Below are 23,213 nucleotides of genomic sequence, written 5' to 3'. Positions count from 1 at the left end.
TTTTGATACTGATAAATTACAGAAGTCAGAGAAATAACTCTGTTTGTATAGGATGTGTATTTGTTTGTATTCTTAGCCTTAGGGGGAGATACAATCATATTTAAAGATAGAGAGGAAAGAACCTTACCTCACTCCCCTCTCCCCCACAAAAAACACAGGAAGAAATGATTATGTAGGAAAAAAGGTGTAAATGACATTTTGAGTTCTGAAGATTGGGTGGAAGCCCTGTCTGGCTTGGAGGGATAGGTGTTTTTCAGACTTAGAAGGAATATTCCAAAATATAATTGACTCAAGGACTGTCAAAGTGGGCCACGGACAAGACCATTCTTAATTCCCACAATAGTAAACATGTTATTACAGGGGTGTTAATAAGTCAGTGTTGTATCTTACAGCATTAAAAATTCCTATGACAGAAAAGAAAAATATATAGTGAAGTGGATGACAAGATACCACAACCGGAAAACATTTTTTCACTTTACAGTATCATAAATCATGATAAATATTTTAGCAAATATTTAATATAAAGTATAACATCAATAGGTAATACATAGTTTATATAATATTTAAATATTGATGTCTATTATATAAGAAAATAAGTGGTGGTTGTTGATATTTTATTTCATCTTTAAACTTAACATGGATACTAACTTCATTTTAATTACAAGAGATTCCTTTATGTTTCCTTTTTCTTTAAGCTGCTAATAGTAAATGGATCCAGGAACATCCAGAAAGTGCATATAACCTTGTAAATTCTCCACACTTAAAACCTGCCTGGGTCTTAGACAGAGCACTGTGGCATTTATCATGTGACGTTGCAGAAGGGAAATACAAAGAAAAAGGAGTACCTGCTTTGATTGAAAATGATCATCAAATGAATGTCAGTATGTATAGAGGAGTATCACACTAAAACAGAATAACAAAATTTCTGAAGTATAAATTAAATATATAGTTGAAAACTAGAGTATTTTAAATTTGACAATATTTAGTGAAATGATTTTAAATATATTTTTTACCTATTGAAATTTTTCAGTGCATTCGAAAAATAATTTGGGAGGATATTTTTCCAAAGATTCAACTCTGGGAATTTTTCCAAGTAGACGTTTACAAAGCAGTTGAGCAATTTAGAAGACTTCTTACACAAGGTAAAGGATATACATTAGAATGTTCCTAGCAATTTTAGGAAATTTACTGTTTCTTTTAAGGAGATGAGTCTTCTTTCCTCTGGTTAAGACATTATTAAATCTGTTATTATTATTATATATTTGTGTTACTATAACTATGGTTCTAGAAGCTGAGAGCAGAGATATCTAAAGGGCGTGACATAATAATATATAACATAATTATTTCCCTTGGGGACTGTTTCTTAGTATTGGTTCCTTAGCACAATGCCCGGAATATAGTAGAGTTCAATATATGTTAAGTGCGTGAACGGGAGGTCGTAGAGCAGGTTACTGCAGCTGCCAAAGGCAGCTTTTAACCTCTGGGTAGCAGTACACTGTGTTTATTTTTTTTAAGATTTATTTACTTATTTTTAGAGAGAGAGAAAGCATAGGGGGAAAGAGGAAGAGGGAAAGGAAGAGGGAGAGAAAGAATCTCAAGCAGACTTCCTATTGAATGCAGAGCCAGATGCATGGCTCAATTCCACGGCCGAGAGATCATGACTGAGCCAAAATCTGTAGAGTTGGACACTCAACTGACTGAGCCACCCAGGTGCCCTTAAACTTTTTTTTTTTAAGATTTTATTTTTGGGCAGCCCAGGTGGCTCAATGGTTTAGCGCCACCTTCAGCCCAGGGCCTGATCCTGCAGAGAGAGAGAGGCAGAAACACAGGCAGAGGGAGAAGCAGGATACATGCAGCGAGCCTGATGCAAAACTCAATCCCAGGACCCCAGGATCACACCCTGAGCCAAAGGCAGATGCTAAACCTCTGAGCTACCCAGCCGTCCCTTCATCATTCATTCATTCATTCATTCAATACTTATCTTTTGAACCACCTACTGGGTACTCTTCCAGGCATGGGGAATCAGTAGTGAACATAGCAGACCCTTACTTTAGTAGAACCTATATGTTTATAAGCAGTATTATAGAAAATATATCTTTGTATGTGTTATCTTTACTTACATGAGTACATCTGCAGGATAAATTGTTAGACATAGAATTTCTGAGTCAAGAGCATAAAAATTTAATGATAAATTTACAATAGATATTGTGTAGTTTTTCAACACAAGTTATACCAATTTACATTATCATTAACTATATCGTTAGGTACAATTAATATTTATAATGTTTGTCAATCATGGAAAAACATTCCTTATTTTTTTAAAAACTGGGTTTTTTCCCTCCTTAAGATTTTATTTATTTATTCATGAGAGATACAGATTGAGAGAGAGAGAGGCAGAGACACAGGCAGAGGGAGAAGAAGCAGGCTCCATGCAGGGAGCCCAACGTGGGACTTGATCCTTGGACTCTAGGATCACGCCCTGGGCGAAGGCAGGAGCTAAACCACTGAGCTACTCAGGGATCCCTCCCTCCTTATTTTAATTTGTAGTTCTTTATTCATTAGTGAAGCACCTTTTCACATGTTATTTCACTATTTATAGATCTTCCATTAATTGTCTGTTAATGTCCTTTCCCTATTTTTCTAGTGGCCTGTTTGACTTTTTCACATTGACTTATTAATATTTGTGTTTCCTTATTATACTGACTTAAATATGTCCTCCTGGTATGCTGTTGATCTTTTAACTCTTGATTATGGTATTTTTTTTTCAGTGCAGTCAAATTTGTCCATCTTTTATGGCTTCTAATTTCACATCATGCTTGGAAAAAAAACCTTCCATCAACATTCTTTTTTTTTTTTTTTTTTTTTAAGATTTTATTTATTTATTCATGAGAGATACAGAGAGAGGCAGAGACATAGGACATAGGCAGAGGGAGAAGCAGGCTCCATGCAGGGAGCCCGATGTGGGACTCGATCCGGGAACTCCAGGATCACACCATGAGCCAAAGGCAGACGCTTAACCACTGAGCCACCCAGGCATTCCGCACATTCTGTTTTCTTTAAAAAAAAAAAAAAAATGCTGTTTTCTTCTAATCGTATTTATTTTTTACATTTAAATGCCCAATGGACACCTGGGTAGCTGTCAGTTAAGCTTCTGACTCGATTTCAGCTCAGGTGATGATCTCACTGTCATGGGATCAAGCCTCATATTGGGCTCCAGGCTCAGCAGGGAGTCTGCTTGGGATTCCCTCTCACCCTCTCCCCCTGCCCCTCCTCACTGCACGCACACACACTCTCTCTCTTTGAAATAAATAAATAAATATTTTAAAATAAGTAAATATTTAAAAGTAAATAAATATTCAACACACCTGGAATTTTTTGTGTGTATTTTTATTCAAAAAATGGTATTGAGTTGATAATCCATCCTTTTATACTGATTTGTTGTACACCATAAATACTTCATAGTGTAGTCATATACTAAATATATGTTGATTTCTTTTCTGTACTATTCCAGTGATCTTTTATTCATTCTATCAGTACTGAAGACTATTTTATCATTTATACTGATCGTGTTAGCCTTTTTTTCAAACACTCTCTGGCAGTTTTCTTTTCTTTTCTTTTTAAGATTTTATTCATTTGTTTGAGAGAGAGCGAGAGAGCACAAGTGGAGGGAGGGGCCTAGGGAGAGGGAGAAGCAGACTTCCTGTGGAGCAGGAAGCCTGATGCAGGGCTCAGTCCCAGGACACTGGGATCATGACATGACCTAAGCTAAAGGTAGGTGCTTAATCCGATGAACAATTCAGGTGCCCCATTGGCAGGTTTAATATATTTACTCTTCCAAATGAACCTCAGAAACTAAATTTTAAGAATCTATTTACATTTTATTTTGTTTGTGCTTTTATAAGTCACTTCAAGGTCTCTTTAGAATAAGCCAGATACTAATTAGTTAATATAAAATCAAGCCCATTTAAGGAGGCACTTGATGTAATGAGCACTGCTGTTATATGCAACTGATGGATGAATCACTAAATTCTACCTCTGAAACTAATAATATTCAATATGTTAATTAATTGATTTTAAATTTAAAAGACAAATATTAGGGGATCCATGGGTGGCTCAGCGGTTTAGAACCTGCCTTCAGCCCAGGGCGTGATCCTGGGGTCCCATGATCGAGTCCCAAATTGGGCTCCCTGCATGGAGCCTGCTTACCCCTCTGCCTGTGTCTCTGCCTCTCTCTCTCTGTGTCTCTCATGAATAAATAAAATCTTTTAAAAAATAAAAAAATAAAAGAAATATTAAAAGAATAATAAATAAAAAATAAGTAAAATCAAGCCCAGTAGAGGCAATCCTGAACAACACCTAATTTTTTTAGGAACAAGTTCCAGGGGCACCTGGGTGGCTAAGTGGTTGAGCATGTGCCTTTGGCTCAGGTTGTGATCCCAGAGTCCTGGGATCAAATCCTGAATCAGGCTCCCTGCAGGGGTCCTGCTTTTCCCTCTGCCTGTCTCTGCCTCTCTCTGACCAGTCTCTCATAGATAAATAAATAAAATCTTTAAAAAAAAAAAAAAAGGAACAAGTTCCAGGAAAGGGATGAAAATCCTTTCCATAAAACATTTATTTACTTTTTCATTTTTTATTATTGTTAAGGAATATGCTTATTGGTAAAAAGGAAAAAAGTATAAAATCAAGCCTGTGTACTTCTTTCAGAGAATGCAAAAAAAGTCAAGCTGTTAATCAGACTTTTGAATAGAAAGCAGTCTTTGAAGAAATAAAACTCCTGATATTAGTATATTTGGTAACACCTAGAAAGAAAACTTCTACCACCAATATCCTTATGTATAAAATAAGAGAATGTTGACTAAGGCAGAAAAGTGGGGCAAGGGTTCAACTGATAGGAATCCCTGTGTTTTTATCCTGTAATGTTCTTCTCCCTCCCTCCCTTCTCTCTCTTTCCCCTCCTTCTTTATGTGTGTACATGTGTGTGTGTTAGATGGTGTGCAGGAAGATGGGGGGGTGGTAGGGAAGGATGCTTATGAAATAAACATTTGTTTTGTTTTCTGTGAAAAAATTATAAGCTAAAAATTTGGATATCAGTAACAGTTAAAATCTTCTTGTGTAGGGGATCCCTAGTGGCTCAGCGGTTTGGTGCCTGCCTTCGGCCCAGGGCATGACCCTGGAGTCCCGGGATCGAGTCCCGCATCGGGCTCCCTGCATGGAGCCTGTTTCTCCCTCTGCCTGTGTCTCTTCCTCTCTCTCTGTCTCTCATGAATAAATAAATAAAATCTTTAAAAAATAAATAAATAAAAAATAAATAAAATCTTCTTGTGGATTTTGCATTTAAGATACCATCTTTTCTTTCTTTCAGAAAATAGGAAAATAACAACCAAGCCTGATCCAAAGGAACACCTTAAGATTATTCAGGATCCTGAATACAGAAGACTTGGCTGCACTGTAGATATGAACATTGCACTAGCAACTTTCATACCACATGAGTATGTTTTGTATTTTTCCTATGAAGTAAAGGATAATATTACTTACGGACCTTTATGGCTAGTATTAAAGTCCTGAATAGAAAATTCAGTAAAGTAATTCACCATAATTCCACTGGTTCAAATGCATGATGTTTTCCTCTTTTTTCTGTGTGGTGGTCCATGTTCCTATATGTGTATATAAAATTGTTCACAATTGGAAAACTTCTTCAGCCATTATTAAGATCCTGATAAGTATGTTTAAAGTTTCAAATAAATAAATAAATAGATAAATAAATACAATTCCTATGACCCATGTTAGAAAATTTTTAAATGTACTTTTAAATCCATTAGACTTTCAGTGGTATTGCTCTCTCTGCTTTAGCAAGGGCCCAGCTGCAATCGATGAATGCTGTAATTGGTTCCGTAAGAGAATTGAGGAATTAAATTCAGAGAAGCATCAACTCGTGAATTATCATCAGGAACAGGTTTCACCTACTTTTGAACTGCTGTTTTTCTTTGAGTCTTTATACTGTTTATTGTTTTTACTGACGTAACATAATTTAATGTGTTCTAGGCAGTTAATTGCCTTTTGGGAAATGTGTTTTATGAACGAATGGCTGGCCACGGTCCTAAATTAGGACCTGTCACTAGAAAACATCCATTAGTTACCAGGTATTCCATTTTTGTTTTCTTTTCATTGGAAGTTAAAAATGGAAAATTCAGCTCCTTATCTTGTAGGTAATGTGCAGCACAGATTAGGCAACTAAAGGGTAGCCAAAAGCTTTTGCAAAGTAATATCAATACTTCAATGATTTTCTTAGTAATTTTATGAGATTTTTTTTAAGTTATTACTTAAAATGTTAACCAGATAATGCTAACTTTCCATTTCTCAAATCTTAGTAGATTTACCTCAAAAAGTCTCCTGAAAATTTTTGACCTTTAACTAAGTTTATTTCCTATAAATAATGTAAAACTAATCTTACTCTATTTGTTAGGGAGGAAGTTTAATTTTAAGAGACTAATTTAAATTCTCTCCAAAGAGTCTGTCTAGATTTAATATTTAATTGTATCTCCATAGATATTTTACGTTCCCATTTGAAGAAATGACCGTCTCCACAGAAGAGTCTATGATTCATAACCCAAATAAAGCTTGTTTTCTGATGGCCCATAATGGATGGGTAATGGGAGATGATCCCCTTCGAAACTTTGCTGAACCAGGTACATCATTTTTGTTAGCTTCTCTGTGGATAGGGAAAGAAAAGTTTACAGCAAGCTCAAAATATACTGTTTCATTGACTTTTTTCCCACTAGGCTAATAGTTCTTAAACTATTTCAACACAGAAGTGCCAGAGGTACATACAGTTTGAGAGAGAAGAAAAGGGATTGACAAAAAGAATGGCATTCATCTTTTTCTCCCCCACCCTTTCCTCTCCTTATCCTTCTATACTCAACCAGAATGGCTTTTATCTATTTTATATTATGGTTTTGCATAAGATTTTATATGGTTAAAATTTTAATCTATTGTTTTTTTAAAAATATATTTGAAACCACTACTATTACAACTATATTGCCATAAGAGATATTTTCATTCATAGCCAGGGGGTTATTAAGGTACTGAATAGCAGTTACACTGGAAACTAATTTTCGGTTCCCCTCTCACTCCTAGCATTTTATTTTTCTACAGCTATTTCTTTGCCAGGAAGAATTTTGCTGGGGACCCATCAATATGTTTTTCAACATTTTAGAAGTCTGTTTGAATGACTTTAAATTTAATTCAAGGGGGATCCCTGGGTGGCTCAGCAGTTTAGCACCTGGCTTCACCCCAGGGCGTGATACTGGGGTCCCACGATTGAGTTCTGCATCGGGCTCCCCACAGGGAGCCTGCTTCTCCCTCTGCCTGTGTCTCTGCCTCTCTCTCTGTGTGTGTCTCTCATGAATAAATAAATAAAACCTTTTTAAAAAAAATTAATAAATTTACTACAAAAATCTCCCTTTTTTAAAAAGGAATGTCACTTTGGGTTTAAGTGTAGCTCTGCCTTCTCCTTTCTAGTTATTCTAAATGAGAAAAGGCATTCTACTGTATGCTGTGGATTTAATGTAACCTGTTGCCAAAAATGAGTAACAAGGTGGAAATTCAGCTTTAAATGTTTTTGGTAAAACTCTGTCTTCAAAGGGCTTATATCACTGTTACTGTTTTCCTTTACAAGAAGCAACTTGATTTTTTTTTTTACATTAAGTACACATTTTTAGAAGAGACTATAGGTACAATTTTAGCAAAAAATATATGAATTAGTATTGTTTAAACTTTATAAATTTAGAAACCCATGCCATTTTAGACAAAATTTTAAACAATACATGATTTATGGTAGAAATAGTGGATGTGGATCCCTTTCACAAAGATGGTGCGAAGAAGGAAGTCCCTGCCCCTCCCAAAGCCGAAGCCAAAGCAAAGGCTTTTTTTTTTTTTTTTTTTTCAAAGCAAAGGCTTTGAAAGCTAAAAAAGCAGCGCTGAAAGGCGTTCACAGTCACATACACACACACACACACACAAGATCCACATGTCACCCACATTCTGAGGACCCAAGACCATATGTCTCCAAAGCAGCCCAAATACCCTCAAAAGAGCACCCCCAGGAGAAACGAGCTTGATCACTATGCCATCATAAGGTTTCCCCTGACTACCAAATCAGCCATGAAGAAAGTAGAAGACAACAACACACTCATGTTCATTGTGAATGTCAAGGCCAATAAGCACCAGCTCAAACAGGTTGTGAAGAAGCTTTACAATATTGATGTGGTCAAGGTCAACACCTTGATCAGGCCTGATGGAGAGGAGAAAGCATATGTTTGACTCCTGATATGATACTTTGGATGTTGCCAACAAAATCGGGATCATCTAAACTGAGTCCAGTCGGCTATGAATCTAATTATTTTTTTCACCATAAAAAATAGTCCATGTGATTTTAAAACATTTCCTTGAAGTAAATGTTTTCATGTTATTTCTTGAACCATTGAAAGCAAGCTCCTTTTTTTTTTTTTTTTTTTTTTACAGGTTCAGAAGTTTACCTAAGGAGAGAGCTTATTTGCTGGGGAGACAGTGTTAAATTACGCTATGGGAATAAACCAGAGGACTGTCCTTATCTCTGGGCACACATGAAAAAATACACTGAAATAACTGCAACCTATTTCCAGGGAGTACGTCTTGATAACTGCCACTCAACGCCTCTTCATGTAGCTGAGGTACAGAAATACAATTCATCTACATTAGGCAAAGAAACGTAGTATTCATTCTTTGCTTCCTTAAATAAAATATACAAGTACACGTTTCCTTTTGCTCGTTGGATACCAGCATTGATTTGGTGGTAGTACTTAGCACTTCAGCATAATTTCACACTAATAATAAAATCTTTTGATGCAGGTGTTAGGGAATACTGGGCTATAAAATGTTTAACAAGTTAATATTTTTATTTCAGTTTAGGGAAGTAGATCATATGTCTCTGATAACACATACATAACCAAATCGCCATGTATATTGTTAAAATATTACTAATATTTTATTGTTAATTTTAAAGGATTGATATTAATGTTTTAATAATATGCAAATATCTATCTTATTGTTATTCTTAGGTTTCTTTTAATATATTAATAAACACTGTGAAGTCACTTGTTACATGTTATTATGTAAGCACTAACATTACAGTATATTAAACCTCATTTTAGCCCCATTGATTAGCCCCATTTTATTTCTTATTTATAAAATGTAAGTGTAAACAAAGGTTGTTTATCCCTCTTTGGGCTTTTTACAGAAATTGAAACAATGCCAATATTTATAGCATTATCTTCTACCTAACACAGCTTTGTAAACACAATTTTCATCCTGCTAATAAGATCTTTGGTAGCTTCCTAGTGATAACTTAGTGCTCTTTGGGAATGTATGCTTATCTGGAAAACACTTATTTCTCTTTTTTTAAGGCAGCATTATAATGAGTATGTTTCAAATCATATGGTGAAAAATTGATTTGCTTTGGAAGAATTCAGTGAACATTAGTTAAGTTAATAGAACATTTTTTAGCTCCAAAAACTAGCAAAGGTTTTTCCTTATTATGCTTTTAGCAACAGCAAAATATATATATAATTATAAGATTATTGTAACATTTTGGCAAAACAAAAAATTAAAACTCAATTTACATAATTTTGAGTTACAAAATCTTCTAGCACCCTACTTGATAGCTGATAGAATTCAAATTATTTTTTATTAAATTTTATGCAAACATGTCAAAAAATTGGAACCAATTTGATTTCTGGTTAATAAGAGTTTATTACCATTTTTTAGGAAAAGTTGGCTTTATAAAGTATAGTCAGACTTAATCTTTGCAATAGCTAGATAACTCACCAGTAGGGAATTTAGCAATAATGGCTTCGTCAACTGCCTGCAAGTTAATAGTTTAGAGATATTGAAAAAACACGTAAAACAGGGTGAAAGCTTAGCAGAATCAGTCTTATGGTTTACATTTTTTAATGTGACACTGATATTTTTCTTCTTCCTTTTTTCCCCCTTTGTGTCTCTATATCTTTGCAAATTCTAATCCTTTTTAACTATTTTATTTTCTTTATAATTTCTGTTTCTGTGTATTTCTTACATACGCACAATTAAATTTCTTTGGAAATTCTTCTGGGATTTCAATTTTGTCTTGTTCCATGACATGTTCAAATCTGTGCCCAGTCTTGTCTCCTTTCCTTCCCCCGAACTTTCTTTTCTCTTTGTGTTACATTTGTGACTGTGCTTTTTGCAGTACATGTTGGATGCTGCTAGGAAATTGCAACCCAATTTGTATGTAGTAGCTGAACTGTTCACAGGAAGCGAAGACCTGGACAACATCTTTGTTACTAGACTTGGCATTAGTTCCCTAATAAGAGGTAGGCTTGTTGAAGTGTATTTCTCATCTAAAACTTTAGTTTTTGTTTAAGCCAATTAAAAAGCATTTAGTAGCATTATATACAATGTTTAATAATTTTCAAAATAGTTAGTGTTCTTTAAATACTTCGCACAAAATTTCCTATAACTCAGTCTCTTTTTATCAAGAAAAATTTCCACTTTGGGGTAAAATATCTCATTTTAAATTGAAAGGCCAGTAGGATGAATTGATGACTCATGAACAAAATCACTTGTTTTTGAAAATACACAAATCTGTTTTAATCTCCTACTTTGATAAATGAGATGATCTTAGATTTTTTTCCTGTAGATTTTATATAACCAACATCCTACTAAAAAGCATGTTTCCTTTTACCTCCAGGAGCCATTTCTCTAATTATAGAGAAGACTTTTTTGTCAGTTAAACTAATAGACGTGTTTAAATGTTTAAAGCAGATTTATTTTTGATAATATTTATGCAGTCTTTTTTTGGAAAGTTACTCATGATAAGAGACTACCCTCTTCTTGAACAATAATAATGAAGACCATTAAAATATTCTATAATGCTTTGCAGAGGCAATGAGTGCATATAATAGCCATGAAGAGGGCAGATTAGTTTACAGATATGGAGGAGAACCTGTTGGATCCTTTGTTCAGCCCTGTTTGAGGCCACTAATGCCAGCTATTGCACATGCTCTGTTTATGGATATTACCCACGATAATGAGTGTCCTATTGTGGTAAGCATCAAATCTGTTTCTTTTATATACTTATTTTGCTAAACTCATATGTGGAATTTAAGAAGAGGAACAGATGAACATGGCCCCCCATGAAAGAGAGAGGCAAATCATAAAGCAGACTCAGCTGTAGAGAACAAACAGGGTTGCTGGAGGGGAGGTGGTCAGGGGATGGGTTAAATGGGTGATGGGTATTAAGGAGGGCACTTGTGAGCGCTGGGTATATATAGTAGGTGTGGAATCACTCAAGTGTAGAAACACATGAAACTAATATTACATTCTGTTAACTAACTGGAATTTAAATAACTTGAAAAAGGAAAATATAAATAAATGTTTTGATGTTCAGTTCTCTGATATTTATGGCAATATTATGCATATACTTCAAAATCATGTCTTAGGGCAGCCCCGGTGGCTCAGCGGTTTAGCGCCACCTTCAGCCCAAGGCCTGATCCTGGAGACCTGGGATCGAATCCCACATCGGGCTCTCTACATGGGGCCTGCTTCTCCCTCTGCCTGTGTCTCTGCACCTCTCTCTCTGTCTCTCATGAATAAATAAATAAAACCTTTAAAAAAAACAAAAAACAAAATCATGTCTTATATTTATAAGTGATTGGGTACATAGTTTTTGAATGTTTTGTTAGTTTTAAAGCAAATTAATGTCTCTTAGTATATAACTATATAACTGTTCTTTTACTTCATTGTGCTATAGGATGGCACTTTGCATTTGAAAGAAAATAAACCTTGGGGTTTTTTTTTTTATTGTTTTTCAGCATAGGTCAGAATATGATGCTCTCCCAAGTACCACGATTGTTTCTATGGCATGTTGTGCTAGTGGAAGTACTAAAGGCTATGATGAATTAGTGCCTCATCAGGTATGTTTATGTGTTGTTTTTTTTTTAAGTCCACATGGCCAACAACTTTGAGCATTTTTACCAAAAGTTCTCATTATAATTAAAATGTATACATGGCTGAGTTTTAACTTTGTTCAGATTTCAGTGGTTTCTGAAGAACGGTTTTATACTAAGTGGAATCCTGGAGCATCTCCATCAAATACAGGTGAAGTTAATTTCCAAAGTGGAATTATTGCAGCCAGATGTGCTATCAATAAACTTCATCAGGAGCTTGGGGCCCAGGGTTTCATTCAGGCAAGAAACTAAATTTTTGTAAGTTTCTTAACATTCAATTTCAGAGTAAGTCATCCCAGTTTGAGTGCTAGTATGTTTTCTTTTTCTGTTTCTCAGGTGTATGTGGATCAAGTTGATGAAGACATTGTGGCAGTAACAAGACATTCACCCAGTATCCATCAGTCTGTTGTGTCTGTGTCTAGAACTGCTTTCAGGAATCCTAAGACTTCATTTTACAGCAAGGAAGTGCCTCAAATGTGCATCCCTGGTAATGCAACCTAAAAATGTTATTGTGATAATATTATATTGTTTTATTAAATCATACTATGTTATATTAAATTGTTCTTATACATCGTATATAATAACACAGTGCAAGTGTGGTTGTAGTTGAGAAAAAGAATTCGAAATTTTACATAACTTGGGGCACCAGGCTGGCTCAGTTGGTAGAGTGTGCAACTCTTGATCTTGGGGTCATGAGTTCAAGCTCCATGTTGGATGTAGAGTTTACTTTAAAGAAAGGAAGAAAAGGGGACACCTGGGTGGCTCAGCAGTTGAGTGCCTGCCTTCAGCCCAGGGCGTGATCCTGGAGTCCCAAGATCGAGTCCCACATCAGGCTCCCTGCAGGGAGCCTGCTTCTCCCTCTCCCTCTGCCTTATGTCTCTGCCTCTCTCTCTGTGTCTCTCATTAATAAATAAAGTATTTTTTTTTAAAAGAAAGGAATAAAAGGAAGAAAATTAATTTGGGGCAACTTACATTTTTATTACATGGAAAAATACCTGGACAGAAATATTCTCAAATATTAACATTTTTTTGAGTTGTGAAATAGCTTCATTTTCATTTTTTTCAAAAAAAGATTTTATTTATTTATTTGAGATAGAGAACATAAGGGAGAGAGAGAAAGCACTAGCAGGGGGAAGGGGAAGAGGGAGAAGCAGACTCCCCACTGAGTAGGGAACTCTGGAACTCTGTCCCAGGACTCTGGGATCATGACCTGAGCTAAAGGCAGACACACCCGACTGAGCCACCCACGTGCCTTTTATTTTCATCTTAATTCATTCTCTGTTTCCTAATTTGTATAACAAACATGTATTTCTTTTATACCTAGGAAATATATATGTATATTCATGTGTTTTTATATATGTATATACATGTATATTTGTAGAGGATCTAAGTGTATATCTGTGTATGCGCATGTACATACATATACACATATATAAACCAAATGAAAAATAGTTTAATATTTAAGTTTAAGTAGCAATTCCTAATTTAAGATGGTTTAATATGAAATTTCTTTGACATTTTTATATATTCATAGGCAAAATTGAAGAAGTAGTTCTTGAAGCTAGAACTATTGAGAGAAATACAAAACCTTATCAGAAGGATAAGAATTCGATCAATGGAATGCCAAATATCACAGTAGAAATTAGAGAACATATTCAGGTATTTGGAACTCTTATCTTACTACTGTGTTTAACATCTTGAGGACATTAGAATTATTGATTGAATTGTTTTATACAATTTTTTTCAAGCTTAGTGAAAGTAAAATTGTTAAGCAAGCTGGAGTTGCCACAAAAGGACCCAATGAATATATTCAAGAAATAGAATTTGAAAACTTGTCTCCAGGAAGTGTCATTATATTCAGGTATGTTGGAGTTCAAACCGTTGACTTTATTTGTAAAATAGAATACATATTCTGTTAATTTTGAATAAATCATTCCTAAAAAATAACCACTTTTTAATTACTATTTTCAGAGTTAGTCTTGATCCACATGCACAAGTCGCTGTTGGAATTCTTCGAAATCATCTGACACAGTTTAGTCCTCACTTTAAATCTGGAAGCCTTGCTGTTGAAAACTCAGATCCTATATTAAAAATTCCTTTTGCTTTGTAAGTATGCCTTTGTTTATGGAGATTTGCCATTTAATAATTGATAAGTTTTCACAAGCCTGGTTTAAGCAGTTTTAAGGGTCCTCAATATCCTTCCTACTCAGACAGTGGTCTGAGGACCAAGAGTAATGTCAGCATCATCTTTTGTTAACATTTTGTCCTATTACTTTATCATTGGTGTATGTGCTTGCATGTGCGCACTCTCACAGTCATGCAGTCTCTATATGTAGCTATAGATTCAAGCAAACATACACATATATATCTGTACACACATGCACACAGTTTTTTGAACTGAGGTTAAGTTGCATATACCATATTCACTACCACACCGTTTTTTAAATTTTTTTTTTTTTTTGAAGTAAGCTCCACACCCATTGTGGGGTCTGAACTCATGACTCTGAGGTCAAGAGTCACATACTCTTCCCTCTGAGCCAGTCAGGTACCCCAAGCTAAATTTTTTTTGTTCATTGGCTGTGTATTTATTCAGTGAAATATCATTTTATGTACTAAGCCATTTTTCTATTGTGCTCAACTTTTTATAAGAGCTTTCATCATTTAGGATATTAACTCTTTATTCAAACTATTAGGAAAGTAGTTGCATTTTTAAAAACTCTCTGATGAAGCAATTTTATGTTTCTGTAGAATGCTTATAAAACACATAAAATAAAATGCATTAAAAAAATGATGGTTATTGATCTTCAGACCTACTCAGATTATCCTTGAGCAAAGCCAAGAAATCTGCATTTTAATAAGCTCCAGGTAATTTGTATGCAAGTTCACTGGCTACATGTCAAAAAATATTTGCCTAGGATGGAGTTGATACTGAGGCTGCTGATTAATTTGATTAAACTTGATTCACAAACTGCAAATGAAGGAAGAGTCAGTCCTGGCTGTGAGGACAGAGTCTGTCAGAAACAAGGAACAAAGCACAGCCAACTATAATTCTCTCAGTTTTATAGAATGAAATGACCTGAATAGCTAAAATTACAAAAAAATAGAGTTTGGGTTGTATTCAAGTGTGGTCAGTTAGACAGTCTCACTGCTACCTGGGCAAAGAGAAACCAAAGCCATGATAGACACTTGCTTCTGACTATTATCAAGAAGCATCCTTATCTAAGAAGATCTGGTTTCTTGAATAACCCAGCTAATGGGCAGTGCAACCTTAAGAGGCGAGAGAAGGGAAAGGAGAGAAATACCAAATGACTTCTGAGGTGGTTAACTGTGACTTTTGATTATCTCTTTGCTGGTCCTTGACAAGTATTTTGATTTTAAGATAATTGGCATAAAAAGTCACTGATGTCCCACTTAGGAGAATATAAAGGAGGAAAAAACCCAAGCCCATCTAGAAAGATTTAAAAAGCAAATTTGTGAGAAAAAGGTTGTAGCAACCAAAAGATATTTACAGCATACTTCTAAGTAATAAAATTTGGCAATTGATCATTTTCTTGGCTTGAACTAAACATCACTTCTAACTGAATCCTTAGCATGTTTTATCCATTAATTATTATTTATAATGTATGTTGTTTATAATGTATATCATAATGCTGAGTTCCAAAAACATATATTGCTAAAATATTTTATGGTTATGGTTCAGATTTTTCTTCTTTATTTTTATTGACAGCAGGTGAACTTTTACTGTATTTAACCATTTCTCTTTATTTTCCACTTCTTAGTATTGCCTCAAAATTAACTTTGGCTGAGCTGAATCAGGTACTTTACCGATGTGAAGCAGAAGAACAAGAAGATGGTGGAGGCTGTTATGACATACCAAACTGGTCATCTCTTAAATATGCAGGTCTCCAAGGTAAACAAATACAAGGATAGTTAAGCTTTGAGGTTTTTTTGTTTTTGTTTTTTAAGGATCATATGATGTCTTCTTTATAAAATTAATGTATGGGCTCAGAATTCAACTGCTTGAATTCAAATTGTGGCTCTGCCACCTACTCAGTCATTGACCTCCAGCAAGTAACTTCACTTCCCTGTGCCCCAATTTCTGCTGCTATAGAATGTGAATAATATTGCTAAGTCATAGGCTTTTTTGAAGACTAAATGAGAACATTTATTTGGGCCCCAAATACATTCATCTTCCTTTCTCATCTATCTGGAAGCTTTGTTGCCTTGCATAGTTGCTTTATCCTACAAAGAGAAACTTACAGCAAAATACTATGTAGTTAGAGTAGTTATAAGACAGGATATAGGACCTAATTATTTAATTAACTGTTTAACCCATATAGTTGGAGATGTTTTCTTGGATTTTTATCTAGGAAATTTGATTTATCACACATGTGTTCCCAGTTTATATAGTATTCCACATTTCATGCCTCCTTTGCAACTCCTTATTTTCTTTGTCCATCTAACCCATCTTTAAGTATGAGTTTGATGCTTACGTTTTCCACAAAGAATTCCTTGACTATTACTTTTCACAGTAATATTTTTGTCCCCTGGATACCCATTGCATTAATTTACTGTACCTCTTATTTGGCTCTTGGAATATATTGTCTTACTTTAAATTAGTACAGTGTGCTTTGTGAATATTTATTATTGTGTTTAGGAATGGGTTGTAGTGGGGATCCCGGTGGCTCAGCGGTTTGGTGCCTGTCTTCGGCCCAGGGCGTGATCCTGGAGTCAAGGAATTGAGTCCCACATCGGGCTCCTTGCATAGAGTCTGCTTCTCCCTCTGCCTGTGTCTCTGCCTCTCTCTGTGTCTCTCATGAATAAATAAATAAAATCTTAAAAAAAAAAAAAAAGGATGGGTTATAGAGGGACACCCTGGTTCAGGGGTTGAGCGTCTGGCTTTGGCTTAGGGAATGATCTCAGAGTCTTGCATCAGGCTTCCTGCATGGAGCCTGCTTCTCCCTCTGCCTCTTTCTCTCTGTGTCTCTCATGAATAAATAAATAAAATCTTAAAAAAAAAAAAAAAAAAAGAATGGGCTGTAGAACCAGACTCCTTGAGTTGGAGTAAACTCTACATGGCTCAGTTTTCTCCTCTATAAAATGGAAATAATAATAGTACCTACCACAAGGTTTAAATGACTTAATTCACATAAAGCACGTAGACAATGCTTAGTTCATAGCTAGTATTTAGTTCATAGCAGGTAGATTGTACCTTAAAAAAGAAGAATTTTTGCCCTTTATACATTCTTGGTTTTTAGCTTTTGTACTTTCTACAAAACCAAGCACATAAGATGCTCTCAATAAATTTCCTTTAGGCTTCTGTACTTACGACAGTTTTTTTCTAAAACAGTCTCACTTTCAACACAAAGTGTTTTGTGCTGTGAGAAATACAGAAATGTATATGTTACCTGTCATAGACTGCTATTTACTCCATTTTCACTCTGAACGTTGAACTCTGTCTGGTACTTGACTGGAAAGACCACACTTTTGTGAACTTCTTTTCTGGTCTTTGTCTTTCTTAAAGCTAAGTCTAGTTCTTTACTAACTCTCCTGATTTACTTTTTACTTTATATCAATCCCTTTTTTCTCTGACAGTTGAAGATCTCCACTGGGTATTTCTTGCAGGCTGTTAATAGCAACATCCAATTAAGTCAGATTTACCAACTTCGTTGACTTTCTGTCCCCTAAACAAAATTCCCCTTCTCTTCTTCCTTGCTTATAGTAGTATGTATTCAGTCATGTTGGAATCCAGGAATCTGTTTTTTGGATCTGTACCTTTTATCTGCAGTATTCAGTCAGTAATTGTGACTGGACTTTTTTCTGTGTTCTCTGTGGTATACCATATCTTTTTATTTTCATAGTTAACACCCTATTTAAAGACTAAATCCTGTCTCCAAAACCAAGTAACCAATTTTCCAACTTTTTGTAACCTCTTCCACAAAACATTCCACCCCTTTGATCAGATCTCTTTTTCTAAAATGCTGCTCCATCGTGTCACCATTATTCAACAAGTGAAACTTATATTTACTGAGCAATATTTGCCTTCCCCAAAAATGTTAGAGCAAAAGTGGAACATTATTTTATACTGTCTTGCTTTCTAGTTTTGTTTTGCTTTTTTTGTTTTGTTTTTTAATGTTTTAAGCTTTGTTTCCTGAAGGAGGCTGTAAGCCCCTTGAGGGGAAAAAAACTACATCTTAAATTTATATATTTATTTTTTAATTTCTCAAGACCTGCTATATACACAGTAAAATTAAATCCTAAATATATAAATAAATTTAGTCAATTAATTTGGTGAGGCTGTTTATATAATATTTTTTAAGGTGGAAATTATTACATTATTGGATAATGAAAGAAGTACTATTATTCTGTCATTGAAATAACAATCTGTATACACAGAATTCTAAGTTTCTCTTTGAGCATTACTTAAGGATATGCCCGTATACCTCACCTTGATAGCTTGTTTAGTTCTAACTTCCTTTTATTATATTTCGAAGAATCTTTCCTTTTTTTTTTTTTTTTTTTTTAAGATTCTATTTAGTTATTCATGAGAGACACAGAGAAAGAAGCAGAGACACAGGCAGAGGGAGAAGCAGGCTCCCTGCAAGGAGCCTCATGTGGGACTAGATCCCGGGACTCCGGGATCACGCTCTGAGCGAAAGGCAGATGCTCAACCACTGAGCCACCCAGGCATCTCCAAAGATTCTGTCCAAAGCAGGCTTTATTATTATTATCACCAAAGATGCTCTTGCTCTCTCTGAAACTAGTCCTGTGATTGCCTGAATATTAATGATTCCACCAGTTTTCAACATAAGAAGATACAGACTTATCTTTTTCCCCTAATGCCTTAAGGCAGAGAAACTGCCAGCTACTTGCCTTTCGATATTATAATATTAAAATTCAGAAGAACATGTCGAGTCCCAGAAGTTAGGAATCTTGGAAAGCTCTGCATAGCCCCTGTGACAGTAGTCCCCTTCAGTATGTCTTTGTATCTCGGGTCAATGTTACCACGCTTATCTCCAGCCAGGGGAAGTCCCACTGTGGTCTTTGCAGCCCTTTATCTACCTCTATATGTGTTCACTCCAAATCATTAGAGACAGCAATAGCCCAGTCATTGGGAACAAATTGCCTCTGCCAATAACTGCATGATATTTCTATGAATTTTCAGGGTTAATGTCCGTCTTGGCAGAAATAAGGCCAAAGAATGACTTGGGGCATCCCTTTTGTGATAATTTGAGATCTGGAGATTGGATGATTGACTATGTCAGTAACCGGCTTATCTCTCGATCAGGAACTATTGCAGAAGTAAGTAAAACTATTCTAGTTCAAAAAACAAGGAAACAATAAAAACTATATTACTATGGTATAAATAAAATTGACATAGTTTTCTAGCCTGAAATATTTTCCTCCCTTCTTCATCATCTTCCAGTTCTAAAAAATGGAAATCCGGTTGATAGATTACTAGGTAGTAGAGCTACATGTTTGGATTTACCGCTTAAAATACACCTAGCCTAAATAAATAAATAAATAAAAATACACCTAGCCTGTAAAGACACCAAATTAACTTCTAAAATTATTTTTATAACAGGTTGGTAAATGGTTCCAGGCTATGTTCTTCTACCTGAAGCAAATCCCACGTTATCTTATCCCATGTTATTTTGATGCTATATTAATTGGTGCATACACCACTCTTCTGGATATAGCATGGAAGCAGATGTCAAGGTATATACAACAAACCTTGAGTAAATAGGCATGTTTGTGTAGAAAACATATACAGTCAGTTTATATACTCTTGAAAGACCAAAACATAAAGAATTGTCATAGATTCATACAGTTGAAAAATTTGTTAAGTGGATAGTAAATGTATTTGCATCCTTTAATCTGGAGCATACAAAAACAAACAGGGGTATTAAAATCTCTTCAGTAAAGCTAAAAAACCATGTTCATGGGAAAATTTAATTGTCTCATTTTACTGGTTTCTATTTATTCATTGACTTGTTAATAGATAAAATTTTTAGAACATGCATACACAGTTCTTTTTCTAATTTTTTGTTAATTAAGAGAAAAGTTACTCTGATATTTTTTAATAATAAATTTATTTTTTATTGATGTTCAATTTGCCAACATACAGAGTAACACCCAGCGAAATGAATTTGCCTTTATTGGTACATTTCCCTAAAATGAAATTACAGATCAGAATGTGCCACTGAAGAACCACCAAATTGATTTGGGCATGATTTCAGAAAGAACAAAACTTAAGCCCTTCCATTTGTTGCACAACAGGCTTTGGACTTGAAGCCAGCTATAATATTGGGTAAAATGAAAGCAGTTCTGAAATCTAACCAAATTGAAAATCTTCAGCCAATATTTACTGTTGTTACACATCTAATAGACTATTTGAAAGAAACAAATTAAAATGACACTGCTGAAAAATTGTGAAACATTGTGTATGCGAGATGAGTAAGTTCTAGAGATCTGCTGTGTAATATTGTGCCTGTAAATACTATTGCGTTGTCCACTTAAAAAATCTGTTAAGAGAGTAGATTTCAGGTTAAGTTGTTCTTAACACAATAACATTTTTAAAAAGAAATAAAATTTTTGTATTTCTACAAATAATATTTTAAACTCAGTCACTTTTTTACAGCTTTGTTCAGAATGGTTCTACCTTTGTGAAACACCTTTCACTGGGATCAGTGCAAATGTGTGGAGTAGGAAAGTGCCCTTCTCTGCCACTTCTTTCACCTTCACTTATGGATGTACCATATAGGCTAAATGAGATCACAAAAGAAAAGGAGCAATGTTGTGTGTCTCTAGCTGCAGGTAAGAAATCACATACAGGTGAAAAATGTGTTAGTCTATATTATTCAAAAAGGTAAAGTTACAGGGAAATCATTATTTAAAAAAAAAAAGACTCATGATGTTATCCAAACTTTTATGAGACTGCTTAGTAAAATTTCATAGATATTCACTTGTAGAACTAATTTTTGTACTTACTATTTAATTAATACTGTGCAACAGGCATTATTTATGTGTTTTTCATTGTTGCTGATTAATCCTTTTCCTCTTCATGTTTCTGTTTTTTTGAACTCTTGACATTTCGTATTTTTTATCAGATTTGTTTTACTACCTTTAATCTTACACTTTTTTCCAAATTTAAGAAATTAACTCAATCTTGTAAATTACCAAGAGATAATGGAAAGATCCTCTACAAGTTACAAAACAAAACAAATGTTAAATAATTTTTTATTGTATGTCTCATTGCAATCAAATGCTTTCAACTGTATTCTTTTGGCATCCTTTCCTGCAAGTAGCATTAAAACCTGAATCAACAAATCTAAGTAAGCAAAATAGGCTAAAGAACAGACTTTTATTTTCTTTTTTAATGTATTTCAAGCTATTTATAGAAAGTGCTTAATATTTATTTAAGGCCACTGAATTTAGAACTTTCCAAGATAAACTGAAAAGTACCAAATTGCAGGATGACAGTAATAGTACATAAGTGATTTCCTCTTTTTACCCTTAAATTTGCATCTACCCAGACCAAGAAAAAAGACTTAGTAAGAACTGACAACTGAAAAAGAAATTAACTTTTCATTTAGGATGATCATATGTTTTAATTACATAATCATGTTTTAGATTTTCACTCAACTATGTCATCTCCTCCTGGTCTTATATTTCCCCTCTGAATCCATGCAGATACTCATGAAACTGAACTGGGTCATTGAGGAAAAAAAAATTGATATGCAGAAAGTGGTTCTAAAACCTACTGCTTAGAAGCCTATTACACAAAATAGTGATCTCAACATTCTTGATTATTCACTGCTGTTGTTAAGCACTCCCAAAATAAATACACTGATAATACCAAGTACATTTATAATCAGGTATAGTATAAAACAAAAATAGAAACTAAAAAGATGGGATCCCTGGGTGGCGCAGCGGTTTGGTGCCTGCCTTTGGCCCAGGGCGTGATCCTGGTGACCCGGGATCGAATCCCACATCGGGCTCCTGGTGCATGGAGACTGCTTCTCCCTCTGCCTGTGTCTCTGCCTCTCTCTCTCTCTCTGTGACTATCATAAATAAATAAAAATTTAAAAAAAATTAAAAAAATAAAAAAGAAACTAAAAAGATGTGTTGATAAATATAAATAGAAGTTTTGATATTTGCTTCCGGTGTTGCAGGGGAGTGTTCTATATACTCCATATTAACAAAATATAGGACTGTACTCAGATTTGCAGACAGGTTTTTGGGGGTTCATTTTAAAATGCATACCAAAGCCTTTGGTGACAGTGGTACAAAAAAATTATAATTTTAAACTTGTATAATAAATGACAAGGTAGAAATCACAAGATAGTGATCTATAAATCCTATACTCTTAGAGGTCAAAAGTTAACATAAACATTGCTACATATTAGTGCTAGAGATTTTATAGTTTTGACATCTTAACAAAGACCAATTACCTGTACTTTAGGACATATGAGCTCAATACCACCCTTAAATCTATCTATATTCATATTTCATACTAGGTGTTAAATGGGTTAAAGTACCAGGAAGTCTGTGTGGCATAGAATACTATATATGTTAACTGCTGTTCTCATCATCATCAAAGTTACAATCATCAACCTCATATGAACCATATGTCAATAATCAACCATGTGTAAATAATACCCAGAGTATTTAGGAAATTTTATACCATTATTTTGGAGATGATGTAGAAAAGAAGTTTAGTTCTGAGCCTTTTTAGAAAATAATGTCTACCCTCCATAAGGTAAAGACCCAATAAGCAGAAACTTAAATTTTGAAGTATACTTAAAAATGGCCAAAATTTTCTTTTATCTAGCCAAATTATTTTGCCTCTCAATTTACCTCTTATAATTAGTTTTTTATTTTTCATTCATTTAGGAAAATTTTATATACATTATATATATTACATACCAGTTACAATTTTCAGTGACAGTTACAGTTTGGTAAATAAGCCAAATAAGGTTTCTGTAACTGTGAATCTTATTTTCCACTAGGGAGAACTAGGGAGAGACAGTTATTCATTCAACAAACTGGAAAACAAGCAAACGATAATGTCAGATATGTTATGAATGAATGATTATGTTATGAATGAATACTGTATACATTTTATAGAAGTCCTTAGTTTTCCCTTCCTGAAATATGTCTTGTATTTTTGCTTTAGCATAGCTCTTTTTT

General features: G+C 34.5%; 1 protein-coding gene across 1 annotated transcript in view; it reads left to right on the top strand.

The window, feature by feature from the left end:
- Positions 1-23,213, top strand: part of AGL (amylo-alpha-1, 6-glucosidase, 4-alpha-glucanotransferase) — a 70,282-nt gene that overhangs the window by 21,585 nt on the left and 25,484 nt on the right. Inside the window, 19 exon segments of the mRNA NM_001048096.1 lie at positions 696-877; positions 1,031-1,142; positions 5,363-5,489; positions 5,851-5,953; positions 6,043-6,140; positions 6,547-6,686; positions 8,521-8,708; positions 10,262-10,385; positions 10,955-11,118; positions 11,886-11,987; positions 12,105-12,260; positions 12,357-12,507; positions 13,555-13,679; positions 13,769-13,881; positions 13,992-14,126; positions 15,800-15,930; positions 19,186-19,322; positions 19,606-19,739; positions 20,662-20,837. Coding sequence (NP_001041561.1) covers positions 696-877; positions 1,031-1,142; positions 5,363-5,489; positions 5,851-5,953; positions 6,043-6,140; positions 6,547-6,686; positions 8,521-8,708; positions 10,262-10,385; positions 10,955-11,118; positions 11,886-11,987; positions 12,105-12,260; positions 12,357-12,507; positions 13,555-13,679; positions 13,769-13,881; positions 13,992-14,126; positions 15,800-15,930; positions 19,186-19,322; positions 19,606-19,739; positions 20,662-20,837 — 2,598 coding nt within the window.

Source organism: Canis lupus, chromosome 6, assembly GCF_011100685.1.
Source record: "Canis lupus familiaris isolate Mischka breed German Shepherd chromosome 6, alternate assembly UU_Cfam_GSD_1.0, whole genome shotgun sequence".
Classification (NCBI taxonomy): Eukaryota; Metazoa; Chordata; class Mammalia; order Carnivora; family Canidae; genus Canis; species Canis lupus.
Note: the sequence above shows the minus strand (reverse complement) of the source record. Positions and strands in the feature narration are given on the sequence as shown.